We start from the raw sequence: 25,877 nt of genomic DNA, 5'->3' as shown, positions 1-25,877 counted from the left end.
TCTTCAGAGTCACTTTATGTGAGAAAAATCTCCCTTTATATATATATATATATATATATATATATATATATATATAATTACTTCTGTATTTTGATGGAGCTGTGGTCCCATCAAGGTGGATATTCCCTGCACAGCTTATTCTGGATTTCTTATCTTCTGCAATTCATGACCATGTTCTTCCATCAATCCCCTACAGAGGATGCTGGAATTATTACTTTGACTCTTTTTTTGCATTTCATAGGTACCATGAGAATACTTGGGCTTTCTTGCCACATAATAGTCCCATATTTTTTTAGATTATGTGTTTCTAAAATCATATTCTTTACCAATCAAACAATAAATCAATAAGCATTTATTAGCACCTAATATGTAGCTAATTCTGTGCTAAAGAGGAGGGTAAAAATAGAAATTAAGTCAGTCCTTGCCCTCCAGGAACTTATATTCTTTTTTTTTTTTTTTAGTAAGGCAATTGGGGTTAAGTGACTTGCCCAGGGTCACACAGCTAGTAAGTGTTAAGTGTCTGAGGCCGGATTTGAACTCAGGTCCTCCTGAATCCAGGGCCGGTGCTCTATCCACTGAGCCATCTAGCTGCCCCCGGAACTTATATTCTAGTAGAAGAATTCAATACATATGGGAGAAGAGGGGGGCAGAGTTGACCAGGGAAGTTTGTTTTGGTTAAGGAAAGTTCTGGGATTGTGAGTAGAGTTAAGGGGAAATAGATTGTCATACCTTTCCAGGAATAATGATAGCATTAATGTGATTGATAACTCTTAGAACAAAAACAACTATTCAGAAAGGAAGGCAGTAGCCACATGTGTGCCCACAGGGAAATTGGCAAGATTCTTTTACTGGGTAGGTTCTGGTTGATGAGTAGGTAGGATACCACCTTGTGAGTATAGTTTAATCACTGGAAAGATATTAGTCTACCTGTGCCCACCATTTACTTATTTATTTGATGACATAACTTTGATTCCTATGAGATTTTAAGTATTCCAAGATTTGAAACCATGTTGCATTGCCATGAAAACACTCGTGTTAAAAAGAGTTGCTCTTTGTACTAGGAAACAAATTTGATATTATTAAAAGTAGTGTAGTTTCCAAAGGTAATTGGATTCCTCTTCCTTCTATATGATCCTGGGTCCAACTTGTCTGTCTACATGCAGTGCCTCACATGGATATATGTGTGTATATGCGCACATACATGCATGCATGTACACACATATACACATATGTCTACATATATAAATGTATCTATACTGACATACTAAACTCAATGGACTGGACACTCAATGGAGACTTTTTTTTTATCCATTCAGGTTTTTCTGTGTGAATTGATAGACTGATTTTCAAATAACAATAGCTCTCCTTTAGACTACACTATAATGTACTGGGGTTTGATATAGTCAACATAATAACATTCATAGATGGAAGTGTCTGGAGGACTTCACCATATATAGAGATTCCTTTCATTTGGACCTTGTGCAAACCATCCTTTGTGATAGTCAATACCTTAGGCAAGAATACATCTTTTTAAAATGCTTTATTTGATATTAATAGTCAGAGGATTGTTGAACAGTTATTCCTGTGCTTGCGTTTATCAAAGCATCTTATTAGATTTTAACTTAAACATGAGAGATTCCCTTTTAAAGGATAGTCTTTAAGGCTGTATTTTGCTCATCTAACAAGATGAATGCTTTTTTGTAATCAATAAACAATAAACCCAGTGGAATCTCATTCTCTGTACCTTTCAGCAAACTGTGTGACTGTAAAGATGTGGTCTGCTATTGAAAATTGTTTGTAAAAAACTGGTTCCCTTCTCATATTTTCATAAAGAAAACCATCAATATGTGGGAAAATTGTTTTCACAAAGATTTTCAGGAAATAAGAAAGCAGGCAAATGGGTCAAAAATTATTGATATTCCCTCTACTATAGTGGTTCTTAACTTTTTTTATTTCATGGATTCCTTTGGCAGTCTGGTGAATCATACAGATCCCTTTTCAGAATAATATTTCTAAATGTATAAAATAAAATATTTAAGATTATAAAAGAAACCAATTATATAGAAATAGTTAACTCCTTCTCTGTTGATTTTTTGGGTATTAATATTTCCTGTGATTTTCTTGCTATCTTTTCCTTCATGAGATATTATCTGAAGTGATTACACAATGCTTTCAAAATTATGACATCTCTTTGACATCTACTGGTCTGGTGCAGCTGCTGTCTCAGACTTTGTACTAATGCTATTTCTTTTTGTTCTTATAGCATGGCAAGGACTGATATGTTAGGCTTCAAAAATGCTGGTACCTCTGTCATTGATAACAAAATACATCATTACAGAAACTTGAAAGATTCATTATGTTTTCTATTTGTTAGCCTCATCTCTGAATGCTTTTGAGATGATTTGGCTCATTTGAGCTTCTTTTCAATATATCTGTAGATTTGTTTTACCTCATGCTTTTTATTATTTTATATCACAATATTTCAGATAATCTTCCACTATCCTTCATAATGTTTTGCAAATGGGTTTATATTATTTTTTAAATTTCATTTTTATTTTCAGTTCCAAATTCTCTTCTCTCCACCCCCCCTCGCCCATCCATTGAGAGGGCAAGAAATGTTACTGATTATATATATGAAGTCATGAAAACATATTTCCTCATTAGCCATGTTCTGAAAAAAGGAAGAATATTAAAGAGAAAAAATACAGACTTTAGTCTTTACTCTTTTAAATTTTTTATTTAATAATAAATATTTTTATTTAAAGTTTTGACCTCCAAATTCTATCCTTCCTTCCCTTCCCCCTCCCCAAGGCAGTAGGCAATGATATAAGGCTATATATTGCAATTATGTAAAACATTACCATATTAGTAATTTTGTACAAGAGAACTTGAATAAAAGAAAAAAAATGAAAGAAAGTGAAAAATATCATGCCTCACTCATTCTGTGTTCAATCAATATCACTTCTTTCTTTGGAGGTGGATTTTCTGTTTCATTAATAGTCCTTTGGAATTCTCTTGGATCATTGTATTGCTGAGAATAGTTAAGTCATTCAGTTCTTCATCAAACAATATTGTTTCTGTGAACAGTGTTCTCTTGGTTCGGCTCACTTCACTATATATCAGTTCATACAAGCCTTTTAAAGCCTTTCTGAAATTGTCCTGCTTGTCATTTCTTATAGAACAATAATATTCCTTCACCATTGTTTACCACAGCTTGTTTAGCCATTCCCCAATTGACGGGCATCCCTTTGATGTCCAATTCTTAGCCACCACAAAAAGAGCTGCTATAAATATTTTTTGCACAAATAGATCTTTTTCTCTTTTGGGGTATGTCTTTGGAATATAAACCCAGCAGTGGTATTGCTGGATCAAAGAGTATGCACAATTTTTGGTGGGTTTTTTTTTTTTTTTGGTAAGGCAATTGGGGTTAAGTGACTTGCCCAGGGTCACACAGCTAGTAAGTGTCAAGTGTCTGAGGCCGGACCTGAAGTCAGGTACTCCTGAATCCAGGGCCAGTGCTCTATCTACTGCACCACCTAGCTGCCCCGAGTATGCACAGTTTTTTAAAAAAATTAATTTTTTTTTAATATGCACAATTTTCAAGCCCTTTGGGCATAATTCCAAATTTCTTTCCAGAATGGTTGGATCCATTCATAACTCAACCAACAGCAGATTAGCACCCCAGTTTTCCCATATTACCCCCAACATCCCATACTCTCCTTTTTTGTTATATTTGCCTCTCTGATAGGTATGAGGTGATACCTCAGAGTTGTTTTAATTTGCATTTCTCTGATCAGTAGTGATCTAGAGGATTTTTTCATATGATTGCAGATAGCTTTGATCTCTTTGTCTAAAAACTGCCTGTTCATATCTTTGACTATTTATCAATTGGGGAATGACTTATATTTTTCAAAATTTTCAGTCTTCACTCTGAGTCCGTCACTTCTCTATCTGGAGGTGAGTAGCATTTTTCATCACGAGTCCTTGGGAGTTATGGATCATTGTACTGATCAGATTTACTAAGTCATTTCACAGTTGATTGTCATTACAGTATTGCTGTTACTGCACATATTGTTCTCCTGGTTCTGCTCACTTCATTTTGCAGCAGTTCATATATGTTTTCCTAAAAAATTACCTTCATCATTTCTTAGAGCACAGTAATATTCTATTATATTCATAAACCATAACTTGTTCATCTATTTCCCAGATGATGGATATCCCCTCAGTTTCCAATTCTTTACCACCACAAAATAACTGCTATAAATATTTTTGTATGTGAGTCCTTTCCCTTTTCCTTTGATTTACTCGAGGTATGGACCCAGTGGTAATATTGGTAGGTCAAAGGGCATGCACAATTTTATAACCCTTCAACTATGTTTCCATATTGTTGATCAGAATTATCAGACCAGTTCACATGTCTACCAGCAGTGTAATGATGTACCTATTTTCCCACATCCCATCTAGCATCTGTCAGTTTCCTTTCCTGTCATCTTAGCCAATCTGATGTGAATGAGGTTCTAGCTCAGAGTTGTTTTAATTTGCATTTCTCTAATTTTTAGTGCATTAGACCATTTTTACATAACTATCGATAGTTTTGATTTCTTCCTCTGAAAACTGCCTGCTATATCCTTTGAGCACTTATCAAATGAGTCCAACTCTCTATCCATCACATTATACTATTTTTATAAATTTGATTCAATTCTCAATCTGTCTGAGAAATGAGGCCTTGTCTCATGAGTTTGTATTCTTAGCCTGTTTTGTTGGTGGCTGCTGTTTATCTTCTCCTTGGCAAATGTTTGCTGTTTAACACTGTTTGGGGGCTCTTTTGACCTCCTCATTATGGGGCCTATTTTACATTGGGTAAATATTTTGTTAGGAAATGGCAATAATTAAGATCAATATCTTTGATTTTTTAATTCCTAGCTTTTGGCATTGAAATGTGTATGTGCCTATAAAAATGTTCCTAGTCCCAAATGTTTTATGTAGCATTTGCTGTGTGACCATTGATAAATCATTTAAATTCTCAGAGGCTTAGTTTCTCTGCTTGTTACACTAGAACTGTTTTCCTCACACAGTCTTGTAAGGGAAACTCCTTTGTAAGTCTTAAAGTGATACATAAATGTGAATTATTATTATTATGTGTGCATAAGAACACCTGTAACCTACACCTTGTGGGCAGCTAGGTGACAGTGGATAGAGTACTGGAGCTGGAAGACTTGAGTTTATATATTGACTAGCAGTGTGATCATGGGCAAGTCACGTAACCCTGTTTGCCCCAGTTTCCTTATCTGTCAGATTAGCTGGAGAAGGAAATAGCAAACTACGCAAGTATTTTGTCCAAAAAAACCTGAAATGGGCCACAAAGAGTTGAACATGACTGAAATCGACTGAACAACAACTAAACCTACATTTTGTCCTGTTAAGTTGTTTAATCCATAGAGAACTGATGTCACTCTTGGCTTTGGTTAGATTTTACAAAACTGTAGAGTAAAGATGGATTTATTTTTAGAATATTTTAATCTAGCTGCTCATGTTACTAACTTTTAAATATATCAATCTATCAATCTATCTATCTATCATCTATCATCTATCTACCTCCCTAGGCACCTAGGTGGCTCAGTGGATAGAGTGCCAGGCCTGGAGTCAGGAAGACCTGCGTTCAAATCCAGCCCAAGACACGTGCTAGCTGTATGACTCTGGGTATGTCACTTAACTGTGTTTGCCTTACTTTCCTCATCTGTCAAATGAGCTGGGGAAGAAAAGGGCAAATCAGTCCAGTATCTTTGCCAAGAAAACCCCAGATGGGGTCATGAAGAGTCAGACACAACTGAACAATCTATCTAGAGTCTATCTACATACATATATATATAAATATATAAACATTTCTATATTTGTAATGACAATGTGCTCCCTTAGTAGGCAGTTTGTGAGAGATTGAATAAATGACCCTTCCACAATCAAGGCCATTTAATAGTTCAAAGATAAACTTTTATAAGAACTACTTATAGATGTATATTCCCACTGAGTTATGAGAATAGTACAAAATAGCAAATTTCACTGTCTCATTATTGATAATGTTCAGGTCTCAGCCTTTTGACAGTCCCTATTCTTTGAGATGAGAAACTTCCTTGATCTCACAAATTGAGATCAGGCCTAGGGGAATATGTAGCAGTATGCTAAGTGAGAGGTGTCTTGTTATCTCAAAGCAGAGACAGTATGATGTGATGGATAGAGAATTGGCCTTGTAGTTAGTAAGACCCTGAGTTCATATCCCACCGCTGCTATATATTGGCTCTGTGCCCCTGGACAAATCACTTAACCTCTCAGTGCTCCAAGGCTATGGATTTTAATATACACACAATGCATATTATATATCTATAATGTCATATATTTATTATATAAATATATCAAATAATTAGATACAAATATATAACTTACTATATAAATATCATATTTTTACATATGTATCATATGACTATATATAATATATAATAAGTTTATAAGGTAATCTCAAATGGCAGAGAAGAAGAACTCCCTATATTGATGAAATCACAAGTCTAGTTTAAAAGGCAAAAAACCCCAACAACCTCAATCCATTATGACCTAAAGTAATAGAATCAGAAAATAGTACTGATAGGAATCTTGGCACTCAGACTCTTGGGACAAAGAATATTGGAAGATCCTGTCCTATTCCCTCTTTGTGACACAAAAGAGGTTAAGAATCTCTCTGCAAGTGCTTAATAAATGCTTGCTGACTGGTTAAATGCTAAAAGCCATAGGGTTTTTCATTTGCAGCCTCCCAATAGTTTTACACTAGAACTTACACCTCCAAAACAGAACTAGAAAAGATTAGAACCAGGGATGTTTCCAGGGAACCTCTGGCTTGGTGGCCATTAGATGATGGCAAGAAGAGGATAAATCCACCATAACTTCTGCTCTAACTGAAAAGAATCTTAGGAGGTGACTTGTTAGAAGACAGAACATAGCATGGGAGAGCTGGGAAAGATCTGCTAATGCCACTAATAGTGATGATGATGCCAGGAGCAGATATTTGGATAGCAATTTAAGGTTTAAAAAGTGCTTTACATACATTTTCCCATTTAAGCCTCACAATAACCCTCATGGCAGGAATTATAGGTACTTACCTGTAGTACAGGCTCTCTCTCTCTCTCTCTCTCTCTCTCTCTCTCTCTCTCTCTCTCTCGGGTGCGCGCGCGCATGCATATGTGTGTGTGTGTGTGTTCAGTCACATCTAACTCTTCATGACTTTTTTGGTTTTCCTGGGAGAGATACAGGAGTGGTTTGCCATTTCCTTCTGCAGCTCATTTGACAAATGAGGAAAGTGAGACAAACAGAGTTAAGTGAATTGCCCAGGGTCACACAGCTAGTTAAGTGTCTGAGCCTAGATTTGAACTCAGGAAGATAAATCTTCCTAACTCCAGTCTCAGCCTTCTATCTACACCACCATGCCACCATTCTATCTACTACCTGCCCACAGTATTGGCAGCATTATCCTAATTTTTTTCCCAAATGAGGAAATTGAGGCTTCAGTGACCTTCATGGTTACACACCTGATAAGGTCTGAGGTGGCAATTCAACCCAAGTCCTTCTGATTACAAGCCCAACACTACCCATTATTCTAACCCAGGGCTTTTAAAACTTTGTCCACTTGCAACCCCTTTTCACTGGGTAATTTTTTTTTACACGGTCCTGGGTATATGGGTATATAAAATGGGTATACAAATCAAATATTTACTGCCAGATTTTTTGCAACCTCCACATTCAGTTATATGACCCCATATGGGAGCATGACCCATAGTTTAAGAAGCTTTGTTCTATAGTGTTTTTCAGTGCCTCATATTCTTTCTTTTAACTGTACTAAAGAACAAAGGATGTTAGAACTGGAAAAGAAGTTCCATATAGAATGTTAGAATTTCAAAGGACATTTGGGATCATTTACTTCAAATCCTTAATTTTACATTTGTGGAAACTGAGGTTCACAGAGGGTGTAATTAATTCACTTGCTCCAGGCCGTACAGTTGGCTAATGACAGAGATGAGAAGAACTCAAGTCTTCTAATTATCAGTCAGTGCTCTTTCCAATACTTATCCTGCCTCTCCAGTGTCCAGGGGTAATTGGAGATAGCCAGTTGAATCTCCTTTGTAATCCAGTGATGTCTCCTTATTAGCTTCCAGAAATAACCAAGCAAGGTGGACTCTGACTGGAGCAATAGAGATGGATACAAGGTTACCCAGGCAATTCTATACATCTGAAATAAGAAATCACCTACTAGGTAAATAACATACAAGGAAAATTGCTTGTTTTTCTTCAGTTTTCTTTCTTCAGAAAAAGGATAAAGTGTTGTGGAGGAGGAGAAGGAATAGTTAGCACCAGTCTCTAGAGCGGTGACTTGGGAAACAGAGATTTGGGTGGGACATAGATGGCAAGAATGCTACACATCAGTAGGACGCTAACTTCCTGCACTCCTACAGCTGCTTGAAGTCTAGGATTTCATTCTTTCTGGAACTGACCAAGGAAATTCTACTAATACAGATGATGAGGAAGGAATATGTGTCATTTATATTATTTCCTTTCCTCTCTTCTCTCCCAACTTTTTCCTCACCCATAAAATAGGGATAATAATAATACCCATGTCCCAGGATTATTGTAAGCATCAAATGAGATAATATTAAAACACTTAGCACAGGGGGCAGCTAGGTGGCAAAGTGGTAAAGCAGCGGCCCTAGATTCAGGAGGACCTGAGTTCAAATTCGGTCTTAGACATTTGACACTTACTTGCTGTATGACCCTGGGCAAGTCACTTAACCCTCATTGCCCTGCAAAAAAAACCTAAACACTTAGCACAGCATTTGGCACACAGTAGGTGCTTAGTAAATGCTTCCTTCCTACCTCCCCCCTCCCCCCTTTTCTCCTTTTTTCCTCCCCCAATTCTCCTTCTTTCTTCCTTCCTCTCTTCCTCCCTCCCTTCCTTCCCTCAGAAGAATTAGACAATCTAGCCAATTCAATAAGTTTCCAAGCCTAATTGATTCTTCCTCCACAACTTCTTTCACATCTCTTCCCTTTTCTCCACTCACAGGGCCACCATATTTTAGTTCAGGCTTTCATCACCATTGGCCTGGCCTATTGCAATAGCCTCCCAATTGGTCTACCACTTGCAGTCTCTCCCCCCATCCAATACATCCTCCATGAAAATTATTTTCCTAAAGCCCAGGTGTGATCATGACTCTCCCTTACCCAAAACTCCAGGGGCTCCCTATTGCCTCTAGGATCAAATACAAATGCATCTTTTTGACAGTTAAAGTCCTTCACGACCTGGTTCCAATTTATTACCCTTTGTTCCCCTTCATGGATGCACTCTGTAGTCTAGCCAAACAGGCCTTCTTGGTGTTTCTCACAAGATGTTGTATCTTCTATCGCCATGACTTTTCATAGAATGCACTCCTTCCTCCAACCTACCTCTTAGAATCCTGAGCTTCCTTCAAATTCCAATTCAAACACCACCTCCTACATAAGGCCTTTCCTAATCACCCTGGGTTCTAATGCCTCCCCCTACAGTTACCACATATCTACTTCTCATATGTTTTGTAGATGATATACAGTGTACCATAGTGGGTGGAAAACTAGTCTCAGAGCTAAGAAGATCTGGGTTCAAGTGCTATCTCCAAACATATACTGCTTGTGTGTCCCTGGTTGTCATTCTTGGTGGCCTAGTCACTCTAAGATTTCAAGCTTCAGAGAAGGTATCGACTTGCCTTGGTAGTTGGAGTTTTCCTTATCCAGAGATTTCACCATACCAATGAAATCACAGGTCCAGTCCCTATATTTTGTGTATAATTGTATATCTACATAGTGTTTCTCCTGGTAGATTGGAAGTTACTTGAAGGGAGGGACTATTTTATTTTATTGTTGTCTTTGTATCCCCAGTGTCCTGCACACAGAAGGTTAGGTATTCTCCACCTGGGTTATGCAAGCTTGAATGGGGAAAAAATCCAACAGCTACGTCTTTATTTTCACCTAACCTTCTATTTGAAATTTATCATTTCCTTTGATTATTTAAAAAACATTATTCTGAGAAGGAGTCCATAGACTCCACTGGTTCACCAAAGGGGTCCATGACACAAAAGAGGTTAAAAACCTTTCTGTAAGTACTCAATAAATGCTTGTTGATTGATTGAGTGCCAAAAGCCATAGGGTCTTTCATTTGTAGCCCCCCGATGGTCTCATGCTGGAAATAACACCTCCAAAATGCAACTAGCAAAAGTCTGGGAAGGGTTATAATCAGGGATGTTACCAGGGAGCTTCTAGTAAGGTGGTCTTCAGGCCATTGCTGGAGGAAGAAATCCATCATGGTTCAGTGAGTCCTAGGACTTGGCACATGATTGCACCAACAAGCTCTCTTGGGATGTCTGGGGTCCATGCTGCTAGGCAGCCCAGGATCAGAGCAGCTCACACTGTTTATAGAGAGGAGAGGCAGGTCTGATTGGTTTTTTCCCCCACCCCTGAGGTCACAGGCAGGCTGGCACTAATCAGCAAAGAAGCTGAATGTTTCTAGTCTGGAAGCTTCTACACATAGAACAGTAGTTCTCAGAGAAAGTTTCAGAAGTGTTCATGGCAGCATTGTTTTATTTTCCATGCTTTATTGATGCTTTTTATTTTTGTATAACAGATATTTCTGAACATATCTATGTTTATGTTTTCCTCACCCCAACTTAGTAATAAATAACAGTCAAGCAAAGCCAACCTTAGTAATGGCGAATCTGACAATCTTTGCAACATTCTGGACCCATAGCTCCCCTCTCCCCAGAAGAAAGTAGAGATGCCTTTACTTACCTCTTCTATGGGGCCAAGATTGGGTCACTCCAATTATACTTTTCTTTTCTTTTTTTCCTCTTTTTTAATGTTAATTTGTCTTTTTTCTAGTCAATATGTGGCCCATAGGATTCATTTCTTTTTTCTTTTGGTTTTTTGTTTGTTTTGCAGGGCAATAAGGGTTAAGTGACTTGTCCAGGGTCACACAGCTAGTAAGTGTCAAGTGTCTGAGGTCACATTTGAACTCAGGTCCTCCTGAATCCAGGGCCAGTGCTTTATCCACTGCGCCACCTAGCTGTCCGTGGATTAATTTTTTTAAATAAAGTATTTTATTTATTTTTTCCCATTACATGTAAAGATAGTTCTCAACTTTTGTTTATACAAGCTTTCCAATTTCAGATTTTTTCTCCCTCCCTCCCCCCTGCCCTAGACAGCAGGTAATTTGATATAGGTTATATATATATATATATATATATATATAACATTAAACATATTTCTGCATTAGTCATGTTATAAGAGAAAAATCAGAGCAATGAGAAAAAACCTCAAAATAGAAAAACAACAGCACCAAAATCAAAAGAAATCGTATGGTTCAATCAGCATCTGTACTCCACAGTTCTTTTTTTTTTCCTGGATTTGGAGATCCTCTTCCATCATGAGTCGCCTGGAACTCTTCTGTACCATTGCATTGGTGAGAAGAATATAGTCCATCACAGTAGATCAACACACAATGTTGATGATACTGTGTACAATGTTATTCTGGTTCTGCTCATCTCACTCATCATCAGCCCACACAAGACCCTCCAGGTTTCTCTGAACTCCTCCTGCTCATTGTTTCTTACAGCACAATAGTATTCCATCACATTCATATACCACATCTTGTCCAACCATTCCCCAGTTGATGGGCATCCTCTCAATTTCCAATTCCTTGCCACCACATAAAGAGCAGCTATAAATACTTTTGTACACGTGGGTCCTTTTACCTGTTGCATGATCTCTTTGGGAAAAAGACCCAAAAGTGGTATTACTGGGTCAAAGGGCATGCACAGCTTTATAGCCCTTTGGGCATAATTCCAAATTGCTCTCCAGAATGGTTGGATCAGTTCACAGCTCCACCAACAATGCATTAGTGTTTCAGTTTTTCCACAGCTTCTCCAACATTTATTATTTTCCTTTTTTGTCATTTTAGCCAATCTGATAGGTGTCAGGTGGTACCTCAGAGTTGTTTTAATTTTTTCTTTTTTTAGTGAGGCAATTGGGGTTAAGTGACTTGCCCAGGGTCACACAGCTAGTAAGTGTTAAGTGTCTGAGGCCAGATTTGAACTGAGGTACTTCTGACTCCAGGGCCAGTGCTCTATCCACTGCGCCACCTAGCTGCCCCGGATTAATTTATTTTTTAAAAATATTTTTATTTAAAGTTTTGAGTTCTAAATTCTATCCCTCCCTTCTTCCCCTTCCCTCTCCCTGAGATAGTGAGCAATCAGATAAAGGTTATACATGTACAATTATGTAAAACATTTCCATACTAGTCATTTTTTTTTCTTTTTTTGGTAAGGCAACTGGGGTTAAGTGACTTGCCCAGGGTCACACAGCTAGTAAGTGTGTCAAGTGACTGATGTTGCATTTGAACTCATGTCCTACTGAATCTAGGACCGGTGCTCTATTCACTGCTCCACCTAGCTGCCCCCCATACTAGTCATTTTCAATTACACATTTCTAAGCTTTGTTAGGGCAACTAGGTGGCACAGTGGATGGAGCACTGGGTTTGAAATGAAAAAAACTCATCTTCATGAATTCAAATCTGGCCTTAGACATTAACACTCTGGGTGACTGCAGGCAAGTCACTTAATCCTGTCTGCCTTAGTTCCTCTTCTGGAAAATAAGCTAGAGAAGGAAGTAGCAAACCACTTCATTATGTTTTCCAAGAAAACCCCAAATGGGGTCATGAAGATTTGGACATGCCTGAAATGACACCACCACCACCACCACCACCACCAAAACAACAAGAAGCTTTGTTAATTTAGAGTTGTTTTATTTTGCCTTATTTCAGCCATTGTGTGTATTGTTTTTCCAGCAGCGTGATTTATGATAACAAAAATTGGAAACAAAATATGCGCCCAATGACTGGGGAATGGCTGAACAAATTATGATATGTGAACATAATGTAATATCACTGTACCACAAAGAATGAAAAATAAGAACAATTCAGAGAAACATGGGAATGCTTGTATGAAGTAATGCAGAGTGACGTAAACATAACCAAGAGGATAATACACACAAAGACTACAACAATATAAATAATGTGGGGGGGGGGGGAGCTAGGTGGCGCAGTGGATAAAACACGGGCCCTGGATTCAGGAGGACCTGAGTTCAAATTTGGCCTCAGACACTTGACACTTACTAGCTGTGTGACCCTGGGCAAGTCACTTAACCCTCATTGCCCCTCAAAAAAAGAAAAAAAAGTGAACGTGGAGAGGCAACAGAATTCTAGTGATGTACAATGGTCACTATTTATTGAAGTTAGAGGACTCTTTCCTTCTTTCTATTAACAATCAAAAAATTAAATTTCTCAGTGAAAGCCCTTTGTCGGAAGTATAGGTGTTTGTTGGAAGGCATCTGATGTGTCTAAAAATTGTATAAAATAAAATAAGAGAATGGATCTAGATTCACTCTCCAGTCCCTTCCAATTCTAAATTCTTGGGAAGTTTGGGAGTCTTTGCATAGTGTATCTAGTTTACTGTTGTTGAGATTGGAGTCCTTTAGGTTTATTAAGTGGCCATGTTATGAAACAGATAAATAAATTACCTTGGTGTGAGGGTTTTGAAGCAAATTTTTATTAATATATTTTGAAATATCATTTTCATTTCCTAATATAGCCCTCCCCTCTCCCTTATACAGAGACTCATCTCTTGTGACAAAGAATAAAAGAGAGAGAAAAAGTAGTTCAGCAAAGTTAAACAGTTCTTCAACCAAGCATCATAAAATATACAATGTTCCACAGCCATAGACCTCGACCTCTGCAAAGAGAGGAGAAAAGCACACTTTCTACACTCTTCTCCAGGGCCAAACTTCTTAGTCATAATAATTATATCAGTGCGAGCATTTGCAGCTCTTTACACTCGTGTGAATATTGGCAACTGTTGGTGATTATGTATTGAAAAACAATTGGTTTAATCAAGCCAATGAAATGAAGAGCTGAAATGAATCCTGAGTTCTTGCTGTCCAGTTCTTCTGCTAAACCTACAATCAATTGGGTGGCAAAAATTCCTCTCCTTATGAGGGATAGGGTTCCAAATGGCAAGTTAAAAGGACACAAAAGGAATTCAGAAGTTTCCTGAATAAGTAAGAGGAAGACAGAGGTCATAAGATCATGGATCCAGAAATAAAAAAATGCCTAGGAAGATGGCCACAACTAGGGAAGGGCAACTAGGGCTTTGTGCAGGACACCAGAGTTAGAGGGGTTGCTAGGAACACTTGGAGTCACTTCGTCTCTCTGTGCCTCTTGTCTCCTCATCTGTAAAATGAGGAGGTTAAACTTGATGACCTCTAAGGTCTCTTCCATCCCTAAATCTCTGATTCCATGTTTCTGCAGCATTAGATTGCACACCAGAGCTTAGTAGTTAGTTAGCAAAAATAATTAGTTAAAATAAGAATTTACCCTATTTGAGAGGCTGGGTGGTGTAATGGAGTAGAAAGATAGCTGACTCCAAGTCAGGAAGACCTGTGCTCAAGTCCTGTCTCTAACAAGTACTAGCTTCATGACCTCAAGCAAGTAATTTAACTTTTCTCTAAGACTTTAAGTAGAAGATCTATATCAGTAGAGGGAGTTTCTTTTACTGGGGGTTCCCTATACCATTGAAATTACACTTTTTATTTATTTATTTATTCATTCACTCATTTATCTATCTATCTATCTATCTATCTATCTATCTATCTATCTATCTATCTATCTATCTATCTATCTATCTATCTATCTATCTTTTGGTGAGGCAATTGGGGTTAAGTGACTTGCCCAGGGTCACATGGCTAGTAAGTGTCAATCGTCTGAGGCCAGATTTGAACTCAGGTACTCCTGACTCCAGGGCTGGTGCTCTATCCACTGTGCCACCTAGCTGCCCTGAAATTACACTTTTAAAAAAAGGGAATCCAGCAGATGGTGGACTGAGGTGAGCTCCCTGCCCTGTCCTTCCCTGATCTCCCTCTTCCTCAGAAATGGTCTTGCACTGGGGTCTCTGTGCTCTCTTTCCTAGCTGAAGACAAATTCCATGCCACTTGTGCCAGGTGTAAAAAGTGACAGCTATGGAGTAGAAGTCACTAGTCCAAAGCCTTCATTGGAATAGGTGGTACAGTGGATAGAGCAGGAAGACCTAAGATAAAATCTGGCCTCACTTTCTTTTTTTTTAACTTTAAAATTTTTTAAATTTAAAATTTTAATTTTTTCAGCAACAAACATTTATTTTATTTTCCAGTTACATGTATGGGTAGTTTTCAACATTCATTTTCATAAGATTTACAGTTCCAAATTTTTCTCCTTCCCTCCCTCCCTTCCCCCCACCCCCACAAGATCCCAATCAGGTTATATATGTACAATCCACAAGTGTTCTTTTTATCAGTTCTTTCTATAGGGGTGCATAGTAAGCTTCCTTGTTAGTTCCTTGGGATTGTCTTGGATCATTGTACTACTGAGAGTAGTTAAGCCATTCACAATTGCTCATTGAACAATACTGCTGTCACTACACACAATTCCTCTCAGCTCTGCTCACTTCACTATACATCGATGTTCATTAGTCTTTCAAGGTTTTTTGAGGATCATCCTGTTTGTCATTTCCTGTAGCACAAGACCATTCCACTACAATCATATAACACAGCTTTTTCCATCATTCCTCAATTGATGGACATTTCCTTGATTCTCAATTCTTAGCCTCCACCAAGAGTTGCTATAAATATTTTTTTGTACAATTTTCCCCCCTTTTCTCTTTTTCATAATTACTATTGTTAACTGTTTCCCTTCCATCCTATTCCCTTCCCCCATGACATTTATTGTATTTTCCATCTTCTTTCATCCTATCACTCTTCAAAAGGGATTTGCTTCTGTCTATCCCCTCCCCCACTCTGCCCTTCCTTCTTTTGCCCCTCTCTCTTTATCCCCTTCCCCTCCTATTTTCCTGCAGGGTTAGAGAGATTACTCCACCCAATTGAGTGTATTCATTATTCCCTCCTTGAGCCAATTCTAATGAGATTGAGGTCTTGGAGCCAATTCTGATGAGCGTTAGGCTCATTTACTGCCCAGATTAAACAGATTACTCCACCCAGTTGAGTGTGTGTGTGTGTGTGTGTGTGTGTGTGTGTGTGTGTGTGTTAGTCCCTCCTTGAGGCAACTCTGATGAGTTTAAGGTCATTGAGCCTTTTCTGATGAGTGTTAAATTCATTTACTGCCCTGCTCCTCTCCCATCTCTTCCCCCACTCCATAAGCCTTTTCCTGTTACTTTCATGTAGGATTTCACTTCTGCCCTTCCCCCTCCCCTAGTGAATTCCCTTCACCCCTCAATTTAACCCTAAAGATGTCATCACCTAGCTAAGTGACACAGTGGACAAAGCATCACCTCTGGACCCAGGGGGTTCCCAGCCAAAACCTGGCCTCAGACACAAGACAGTCTCCCACTGTACGACCCCAGGTATGTCCCCCAGCTCCAATTTTTTATGGTTCTCTAGGGTCATGTATTTGAAAGTCAAATTTACCATTCAGTTCAGGTCTTTTCATCACAAATATCTGAAAGTCTTCTTTTTCATTAAAGTCCCATTTTTTCCATTGAAAGATAATGCTGAGTTTTGCTAGATGGGTGATTCTTGGTTGTAATCCCATTTCCTTTGCCCTTTGGAATATCATATTCCATACCCTCCGGTCCTTTAATGTAGAAGCTGCTAGATCTTGTGCTATCCTGACTGGGGCTCCACAGTACTTGAATTCTTTCTTTTTGTCAGCTTGCAATATTTTCTCCTTGACCTGAGAGCTCTGGAATTTGGCTATAATATTCCTAGGAGTTTTCTTTTTGGGATCTCTTTCTGGAGGTGATTGGTGGATTCTTTCAATTTCTATTTTAGCCTCTTCTTCTAGAATTTCAAGGCAATTTTCCCTGAGAATATCTTGGAAGATGGTGTCTAAGCTCTTTCCTTGATCATGGTTTTCAGGTAGACCAATAACTTTCAAATTATCTCTCCTGGACCTATTCTCCAGGTCAGCAGTTTTCCCCAGAAGATATTTCACATTGCCCTCTATTTTTTTATTCATTTAGATTTGCTTTATTGTGTCTTGGTTTCTCATAAAGTCACTGGCTTCCATTTGTTCAATCCTTATTCTTAGGCAATTATTTTCATCAGAGAGCTTTTGTACCTCCTTTTCCATTTGGCCAATTTGACTTTTCAAGCTGTTGACTTTTTTCTCATGTCTTTCCTGCATCTCCCTCATTTCTCTTTCCATTTTTTCCTCTACCTCTCTAACTTTAACTTCAAAGTCCTTTTTGAGCACCTCTATGGCCTGAGACCAATTTGTATTTTTCTTGGAAGCTTTAGATATAGGGGCCCTGATGTTAACATCTTCCTCTGAGGGTGCCCCTTGGTCTTCCTTGTTACTGAAGAAACTTTCTATGGTCCTCACCTTTCTCTGTTGGCTCATCTTGCCTTTCTTTTACTAGACTTTTATCTCCTTAAAGTGGGGCACTGTTTCCAGGCTGCAGTATCCCAAGCTTAAGAAGTTCCAGGTGGTATGATTTAAGGAGAATCAGGTTCTTCCCTTGCCCGGCCTGTTCCCTGGTCCTTAGATGACCCCAGACCAACTTGCTAATCAACCAGCTTTGTGTGTTGTGGTTGTTAGCTCCGATGAACCTGTGCACCTCCCCCACCTGGGCCACTGCTACTCGAGCCTATCTCCTGGTTCTCAGCAGAGGTATAAAATCCAAGTTCTGCCTTAGCACCAGCATAGACCCCTGTAGTCTCTCCCCTGCCCAGGGCTCAGCCCACTCACCAGACTGTGAGCTTAGTTCCAGAACACTGGTGCTTCAGCTGATTCAGAGGCTCTGGGGGTCTGCTTTTCTGGTGAGGCCTTCCTGGGACTGGATCTGTGTCAGGGTGACTGTGGGGTTGGGCTCAACTCCTATATCAGCACAGCAGCTCCCTCCTGACCTTCCAAGCCATTCTTAGTTAGAAGATGATTTCAGCACATTCTTCTGTGAGTTTTGCTCGCTAATGGCCTCTCTTTATGATCCTGGGCGAGTCACTTGACCTCTGTCTACCTCTTTCCTCAACTGTAAAATGGGGATAATAATAACATCTATCTCTTAGGGTTGTGAGGATCAAATGAGATGTTAATAAAGGGCTTAGCATGGAGCTTGGTACACAGGAGGTACTTAATAAACCCTTCATTCCTCCCTTCCTCCCTCCTTCCGTTCCCTTCCATTCCCTTCCCTTCCTTCCTTCCTTCTTGAATGAGGAAACGGAGGCTGAGAAAAAAGAAGAAACTTATTGATGGATCACAGGAGCAGAAAAGATAGGATTTGAATTGAGGTCCTGTGATTTTGAATCTAGTGAGTTCTCTTTTCCTTGCCAAAAAAAAAAAAAAAGTATTGTATACTTTTCTTCATTGCTGAAGTGCTTTTGTCTTGTTTGTATGATTTAATTGGATCCTTTTGATAACCCCATGAAGTAGATAGGGCAAATATATATATATTATAGCAATTTTATATTGAGGAAACTGAAGGCCTGACAAGGTAGGGAACTTGTAGAAGCAGGTCTTGTAGTGTCCAGAGGCAAGATAAAAGTCAAGAAGACAGGCGGTGGCCCAGAATGCAGGGGATAAGCTTGGCATCTTCCATGTCTGACTGAGCTCTGAGCACTCCTGTGCATTTACTCTACCATGCTGACCTCCTTTAGGGTCATGGATCCCAAAACATACTTGGCACTCAAACTCATCCCCCCTCCCATAACATTTGGCGGTTCTCCTTAAGCTTGTTCTTCCTACTTCCTCAGGGCACAAGCATAGTGTTCACTCATCACATATCTTAATTTTCACTGGGATTCTATTTTCTCCACTGCTCTGTCAAGGGAGCACCTGGGGACCCATAAAAGAACACTGTAACTCTCTCATTGCTCATCTTTCCCAACTTTTTTATTGCCGTTTCAGAGAGCTGGTCTCCTGTGGTTATTGCTCCATCAGCCACTGACATTTAACTATGGAATTAAAAGAACAGGCAGCTTCCTTTTCTACTCTTCCTCCCTTGCTGGAGATTAGGAGGCCTAAATGGTTGCACTTGTTGATACAATCGAAGCCCGCTTGTTGGCTCCCTGTGGCTCTCCTTTGTCTTTGAAAATGGCAGTTTGTGTTGTGTAATCTTCAGGATGTTTTGGAAAGTCTTTTAGAAGGAATCTTTTGGTGACATATCTGGGTCAGGCTTGGTTCAACCAAGTAACTAAAATCTTAGCAAACTCGGCAAGTTTGTACTTTCATCCATTTCCATTCCACTGAACCTATATGAAGTGTCTGCTATGTGTAAGGCACTGGGTATGTGAAGATCAAACAAAATCACTCTTTCCTCGAGAGCAGCTTACATTCTACTGTTGTTGTTGGTGGGAAGTGAAGGGAATGGGATATAAAGCATAAACAGATTAGCATATACGTGATAAAACTTTGTTACTGTGTAATGTGTCTCTTTAAAAGATTATTTTTATTTTTCAAATAAGCTTTTCTTGATGTCTTTTGTTTTTTACATCATCATAGTTTTCCACAGAAACCCTCCCACTCCCAGAGAGTTGTCCCATAGAACAAATGACATTTTTAAAGACAAAAAAGGAAAGAAAAAAGGAAAAAAAAACCCACTAGCACAACTGATCAATAAATTGAAAAAAGTCTGAAAACATTTTAAATGTATAACACCAGTGGACCTCCCACCTCTGGGAGGAGTGTTCCCTCACATCTCTTCTTTTGAATCTTGCATGGTCATTATAATTTTGCAAAAAATTAATTTAAAAAATTCTACACTTAGCACCCCCTCTGCCCCTACTGAGCATTTCCATATACAAAACAGAACAGAAAAAAAGGATTGCATACAAAATGACAAAACTGTCCTAGGTACAGTTTGCAAACATGATTGTTTGAGGAGGGAAAGAGCATTAATAACTAAGAGGATCAGGACAGGAACCCTCTAGGAGAGGCCTCGTGAACTGAACCTTGAAGTAAGCTAGGTTTTCCAAGAGGTGGAAGAATGTTCCAGGTTTGTGGGTACAGGCTGTGCAAAGGCATGGAGGTGGGAGATAAGAGTGCTAGAGTTCAAGGAAGAACAGATAGACTATGAAACGGAAGGAGAAATGCAACTGTTTTTCTTGGGACTTTTGCCCAAAGGGCAAGGAGGCCTTGCTTTGTCCCTTGTAAAACCCTTTGGCTTGGACATAAAGTATATGAAGGGAAGTCATATGTGCTAAACCTTGCAAGATGGATTGGAACCAGATTGGGAAGAACTTTAAAAACCAAGTTCTGGGGGCTTGTGTCTTATACTAGAGGCAATAGGGAGCCACTGAATGTTCTTGAACAGGAAAGTACCACAGTCAGATTTATACTTTAGGAAAAGTATATTGGCAGCTCTCTAGGGGAGGGATTGGAGTGGGGAAAGACTAGAAGTCAGGAGTCTATTTGACTCTTGACCTCAAGTGATCATTCATTTTATGACCATAATATTAACACTTAGTTATAATAGTTCATAATTCTTCAAAGATTTAATGTTTCTAAAGCAACAATAACCTAACAACAATCTTGTGAGCTGGGTAGGTCAGCTGCCACTTTCCCTATTTTATAAGTGAGGAAAATAAGAGTTACAGACCTAGAGTAGTTTGCTAATATGCATCCGAGGGTAAATTTGAACCATGTCTGTTGGTTTCGAGACCAGTGCTCCTTCCATTGTACCTTGCTACTTCTCAAGATAGAGTTAGATATGACCCTTGCCTGGAGAGCCCCTGGCTTAAATTGGACAAAGATAGGAATAAGCACAGAAGAACTACCTCCATATTTTGTAGGCTAGAGGAAAATGCTGTGTTCTAAACTCATCTGCAAGAGTTCATTAGATAAACATGGAACCTGGAGTAACGGGACCTCAGGGCATTTTTGAATTGCCTCCTTCCTCCTAATAACATCCCTGTTAGGAGCAGTCCTTGAAAGTTTGATGATAAATGAGATCATTAGCACTGTGTGAAAGGGAATAGTATGAAGGGGAAAATGGGACCATTTTTCTTGGGATTTTTGCCCAAAGGGCAAGGAGGCCTCTTTTTGTCCCTTGTAAGACCCTTTCCCCTATCCTTCTTATCTGATCTTTTTATGCAAAATGTGGGGTTCAGGGAAGGGTGTTCCTATTTTCTTAGTGGAATACTGAGCCCCTTCAGTATTAATTAATTAATATTAATGCCAAATTAATGCCAAATCTGACCTCTGACCTGGGGCAAAGTTTACATAGCATCATAGAGTTAGAGCTGGAGTGGACCTTACAGGCCATTGAGTCCAACCCCCTCATTTTACAGATGAGGAAACTGAGGCACAGAGAGGTTAAGTAATTTGCCCAGGAAGTTCCTGGGGCAGGATTTGATCCCAGGCTTTCGTCATTCGAAGTCTAGTGTTCTAATCCCTAGGCCATTTCATCTCTTAAACGTATCCTCTTCTGTTCTCTATCTCTGACATGTGTGATTCTGGGATAGATCATAGGATTATAAGATTTAGAATGAGAAGGTAGCTTGGAAGCCATCTAGTACTATCGCTTTATTTTACAAAGGAGGAAACTAGGCCCACAAGGGAGAATTGATTTGCCTGAGGCCAGTGGTAGCAAATGATAGAACTGAGATGCAGCAAAGTGCTTTCCCATCCAGGGTAACAGGAGTTATCTGTCTATCTCTAGGCACTGAAAGGGTCCAAGAAGCTAATCTTGTCTGTGCATTCCGTCGGGCGAATCCCAGGGGGCTACGTCACCAACCACATCTATACCTGGGTGGATCCTCATGGCCGGAGCATCTCTCCCCCCGGAGGGCTTCCCCAGCACCAGAGCAGCTCCCTCAGGAAACAGGAAGGGGAGAGGAGGAGCATCTTGCAGTTTCTTCCAGAGGGAGACGAGAAAAAGGTAAGTACAATTATCCCTTCCACATCTCATCTTCCCCTATTCTCAGCTTTGATATATTGTGGGTCAGCATAAGAAACTAAATGGGGACTTTGGGGGAGTTTTGCAGAAGTCACTGACAACATGCAAACGCTAGTAGATGACACAAAAAAAGTTTAGAAATTCGGAAATGCAAAAAGTGTGCTCCTCTTTGGGGAGGATGTTGCTTCGATGGAGCTGAAATCTGTCTCTGTGCAATATTCCCCTTGCTCCTTGTTCTTAACTTTGCCCTCTGGTGCCAAGCAGAAAAAAATATAATCCTTCTTCCTCACGGCAACTCATTATGTACTTGATAGTTATCACACCCCCTGATTATTATAAAAGAAAGTCTTCTTTTCTTTCAGTTAAACACATTAAGTCCGTCAGCCAGTCCTCACCTGGCAAGGCCTCCAGTCTCACCACCCTCCTGTCATATTCTTCTAGATATGTCCCATCCTATCAATGTCCTCCCTAAAACGTAGCTCAGAATTGGATACATTAGTCTAGATGTCATTGGACTAGGGCAATCTAGAAGGGGTCATATACTCGCGTTCTAGATGAATCTAGGTTCACTTACACTATCTTACTAGATATCTAGTTTATCCTCTGCCTATGTTTTCACTGTCCTCATCTTGCATTGTCCAGGAGATAGCAATATTCCTGGAGAATCCAGCAGAACTCGTGTTTCTCCCCTCAAGCTCCACTGTTAGTTTTTTGAATTTAAACATCCCTGATTCCTATACCCGGTCCCTATGTGGCCAAGTCTCCAATTGCCTCATCATCCTGGTCACGCTTCTTTATCTAGAAACAGAACATGAGGGAATTGGGCCTTTGTGGTGAGGGCAAGGGAGAGGCTGCATATATATGTCCAAGAGAAACTTTTCCATTACTATTCTACATAGGGCTGGTGCTGTAGCCAGCATAGCAGGCTTGGATGTGACTAAATGATTCGTTTGCTCTGGTTTGATAAAACTCCAATAAGATTGTTATGAAAGCATCCATAAATGTCATATTCCTTGCCTTAATGGAGCTTACAATCACATAGATATCATTAGGCATGTACACAGTTAAAGGATAGGGAATGGACCTGTGCTGTCCCTGGTATATAGGGAACTCCCAGATGAAAAAAATCCCTCTACCAATTCAGGTTGGTACCTTCTTTGCAATTTATATGTATGCATGCTTGCATGCATGTATGTATGTATGGTGCCAGAACTATGTGTATACACATGCATCCATATATGTATGTACACACACCTGTTATGTGCGTGCATATACATACATGCATGTGTATAAATGTATAACAATCTGTGTATGCATTTATGTATTGTGTCCCTATATATACATACATATACACACACCTGCATGCATAGTACACATGTGTACACACTTATGTATATGCACATTTACTAACCTATGTGTACATGCACATATATACACATACATTTTTATATGTGGTGTTAGAGAGTTACCCCTGAGGCACTGCCTAGTAAGTATCAGAGGCAGAACTTTAACCCAATGAGGGTTAAATGTTTTCATATAAATATGATACAAATGAGGCCACTGTTTTCATACAAATAAGACACAAATTAGAATATGATACACATATAAAAGGAACACAAAGTACTAGTTGGTTAGATAAGGGGAGGAAATAACATTTTGCTCCGTGGTGGGGTATTAAGAAGGAATTCTTGGAATATTTCACTGAGGATAGTATGTGAGCTGTGCCTCAAAGGGCATGGGAAGGATGTTAAAAATATGAAGGAGGAGGAGGGATTCTAGACATAGGGGACAGTGTGGGGAAAGGTGTGGAGGAGGGACTACCTGGAACCTAGCAGTGACCTTAGAGAAAATGTTGTCTCTGTCCTGTGGCCTCTGCTAAAACAGTGCTTCTTATGTGGAGTTCCAGAAGGGAAATGGGAGTTAAAGAAAGATAGGAGATGGAAGGGGGTGGGGAGGAATGGGACAAGATGAATATTATAGAGGATAGAGGGTCAAGCTGGCTACTGCCCCCTCCCTCTGCACCCCCTATAGTGCAATCATGGAGGTGTCAGTACAGATACAAGAAAATACTTGTCCGGTGTCACACTCATGCAAGATCTTCTGGTCTATGTGCCCTGAGTCTAAACTACCCTAAATGTACAATCACTGTGAGGGTGTGATGGAAAGAGGACTTGACTTAGATCCTGGCTCCAATACTTATTAGCTTTGTCACCTGGGGCAAACCAGTTTCCTGTTTGTAAAATGGGAATTGTTAGACTCACACTATCTTACTTACTTTATAATTTGTTGTGGGGAAAGGGCCTTGTCAAACATAAAGTACTATATAAATGTGAGTTATTATTCTTGTTTCTAATAGATGCATAAAAGAGCTCTTACCATTTTGAATATTAGCTTCTGACACATACTGGCTGTATGACTATGGGCCAGTCATTTAACCTTTCAGTGCTCTGGGCAACTCTCTGAGACCATAACTTGAAGAGATGGTGCATTGGCATTTGCATTCGTAAAGGGAGTATCTTCAACCTTGGGAATTCCCTAAACCGTCCAGTCCCTACCTTCTAATCAGCCAAAGGCAAGGAGTGCTACCATACTTCAGGGATGTAAATGTTTCTTAAATGAACTGCCTGCCTCCTAGACTTTTTCAGATCTGAGGGGAGAGCAAGATGGAATTATAGTATTATTGTAGGCTTGAGAGCTGGGAAAACCTTAGCGAAAATGTTGTCCAGTCCCCCTCCTTTTACATAGGAAAAAACCTAGAGAGAAAAATTGACTTTCTCAGATCATACAGCCAATCACTATAGGATTAGGTACTGCGACTCAGGTTCTCTGATTCCCAATTGAAAGCTCTTTTGCATAGAAAGGGAAAGAGGAAAATCAATTAAGCAGTCAATCAACAAGCATTTATTAAGTACCTACTATATTCCAGACATTGAGGATACAAATACAAAAAAATGATAATCCCTACTCTCAAGTAATTTACATTTTATCAGGGAACACACTCTGTGTGTGTGTATGTATGTTTGTGTGTGTATAGACAGACACAGAAAGACACACAGAACTGCTTCTTCCCTCTCTCTCCCCTTCTCTCTCTCTCTCTCTCCCCGCACCTGCCTTTTTGTTAATCATATATAAGTGGGGGCAGCTAGGTGGTGCAGTGGATAGAGCATGAGGCCTGGATTCAGGAGGACCTGAGTTCAAATCCAGCCTCAAACACTTGACACTTACTAGCTGTGTGACCCTGGGCAAGTCACTTAACCCCCACTGCCTTGCAAAAATAAAAAAAAAATCATATAAACGTGTATACACACATATATACACATATACATACGGAATAAATACCAAATAAGTAAATGGTAGTCATAAAAGGAGGAAAGCAACAATTGGGAGGCAGGGGGGATTAGGAAAGTCATTGTATAGTATTTGAATTGTATCTTGAAGGAACAGAGGGATCCAGTGAGGAGGAAGTGAGGAAGAAATGAATTTTAGGATGACCAATGACAAAAGGTTGTGGATGGTTGAGAATGATCAATGCAAAAGCTCCTATGAGTTGAAAGGTGGAGAGCTGGGAGATGGAGTGACCAGTGCAGAGAACTAAAGAAAAGACCAGTCTGGCTAGGCTGTAATGTAGATTGAAGCCAAGTTGTGAAGGGCTTTAAAAAGCCAGATCACTAGAGGCAACAGGGAAAAGACAGCAAGGAGTCACAGCCAGGAACAGTTTGCTTGGGAAAAGTTCAGTGACTCGCCTGGATTTTCACGTTGGGCTCTCTGGTCTCAGCAGCCTGCCTCCCTGCCCACCCCCCCTTTCACCAGCTTCATCACCTTCTCATTTGCTCCAAATAAATCAGGTTCACCCAAGAGGCCCTTTGGGTCACCCTGTGAAGT

General features: G+C 39.6%; 1 protein-coding gene across 11 annotated transcripts in view; it reads left to right on the top strand.

The window, feature by feature from the left end:
* WHRN (whirlin) overlaps positions 1-25,877 on the top strand; it is a 138,431-nt gene that overhangs the window by 20,478 nt on the left and 92,076 nt on the right. For all 11 annotated transcript variants that reach the window (XM_043984607.1, XM_043984606.1, XM_043984613.1 and 8 more), the window contains exon 2: positions 21,759-21,977. In XM_043984607.1, coding sequence (XP_043840542.1) covers positions 21,759-21,977 — 219 coding nt within the window. The remainder of the gene's footprint in view (positions 1-21,758; positions 21,978-25,877) is intronic.

The sequence above is a fragment of the Dromiciops gliroides genome, chromosome 2 (assembly GCF_019393635.1).
Source record: "Dromiciops gliroides isolate mDroGli1 chromosome 2, mDroGli1.pri, whole genome shotgun sequence".
NCBI lineage: Eukaryota > Metazoa > Chordata > Mammalia > Microbiotheria > Microbiotheriidae > Dromiciops > Dromiciops gliroides.
The sequence above is the reverse complement of the archived record's forward strand: the minus strand, read 5'-3'. Positions and strand labels throughout refer to the sequence as shown.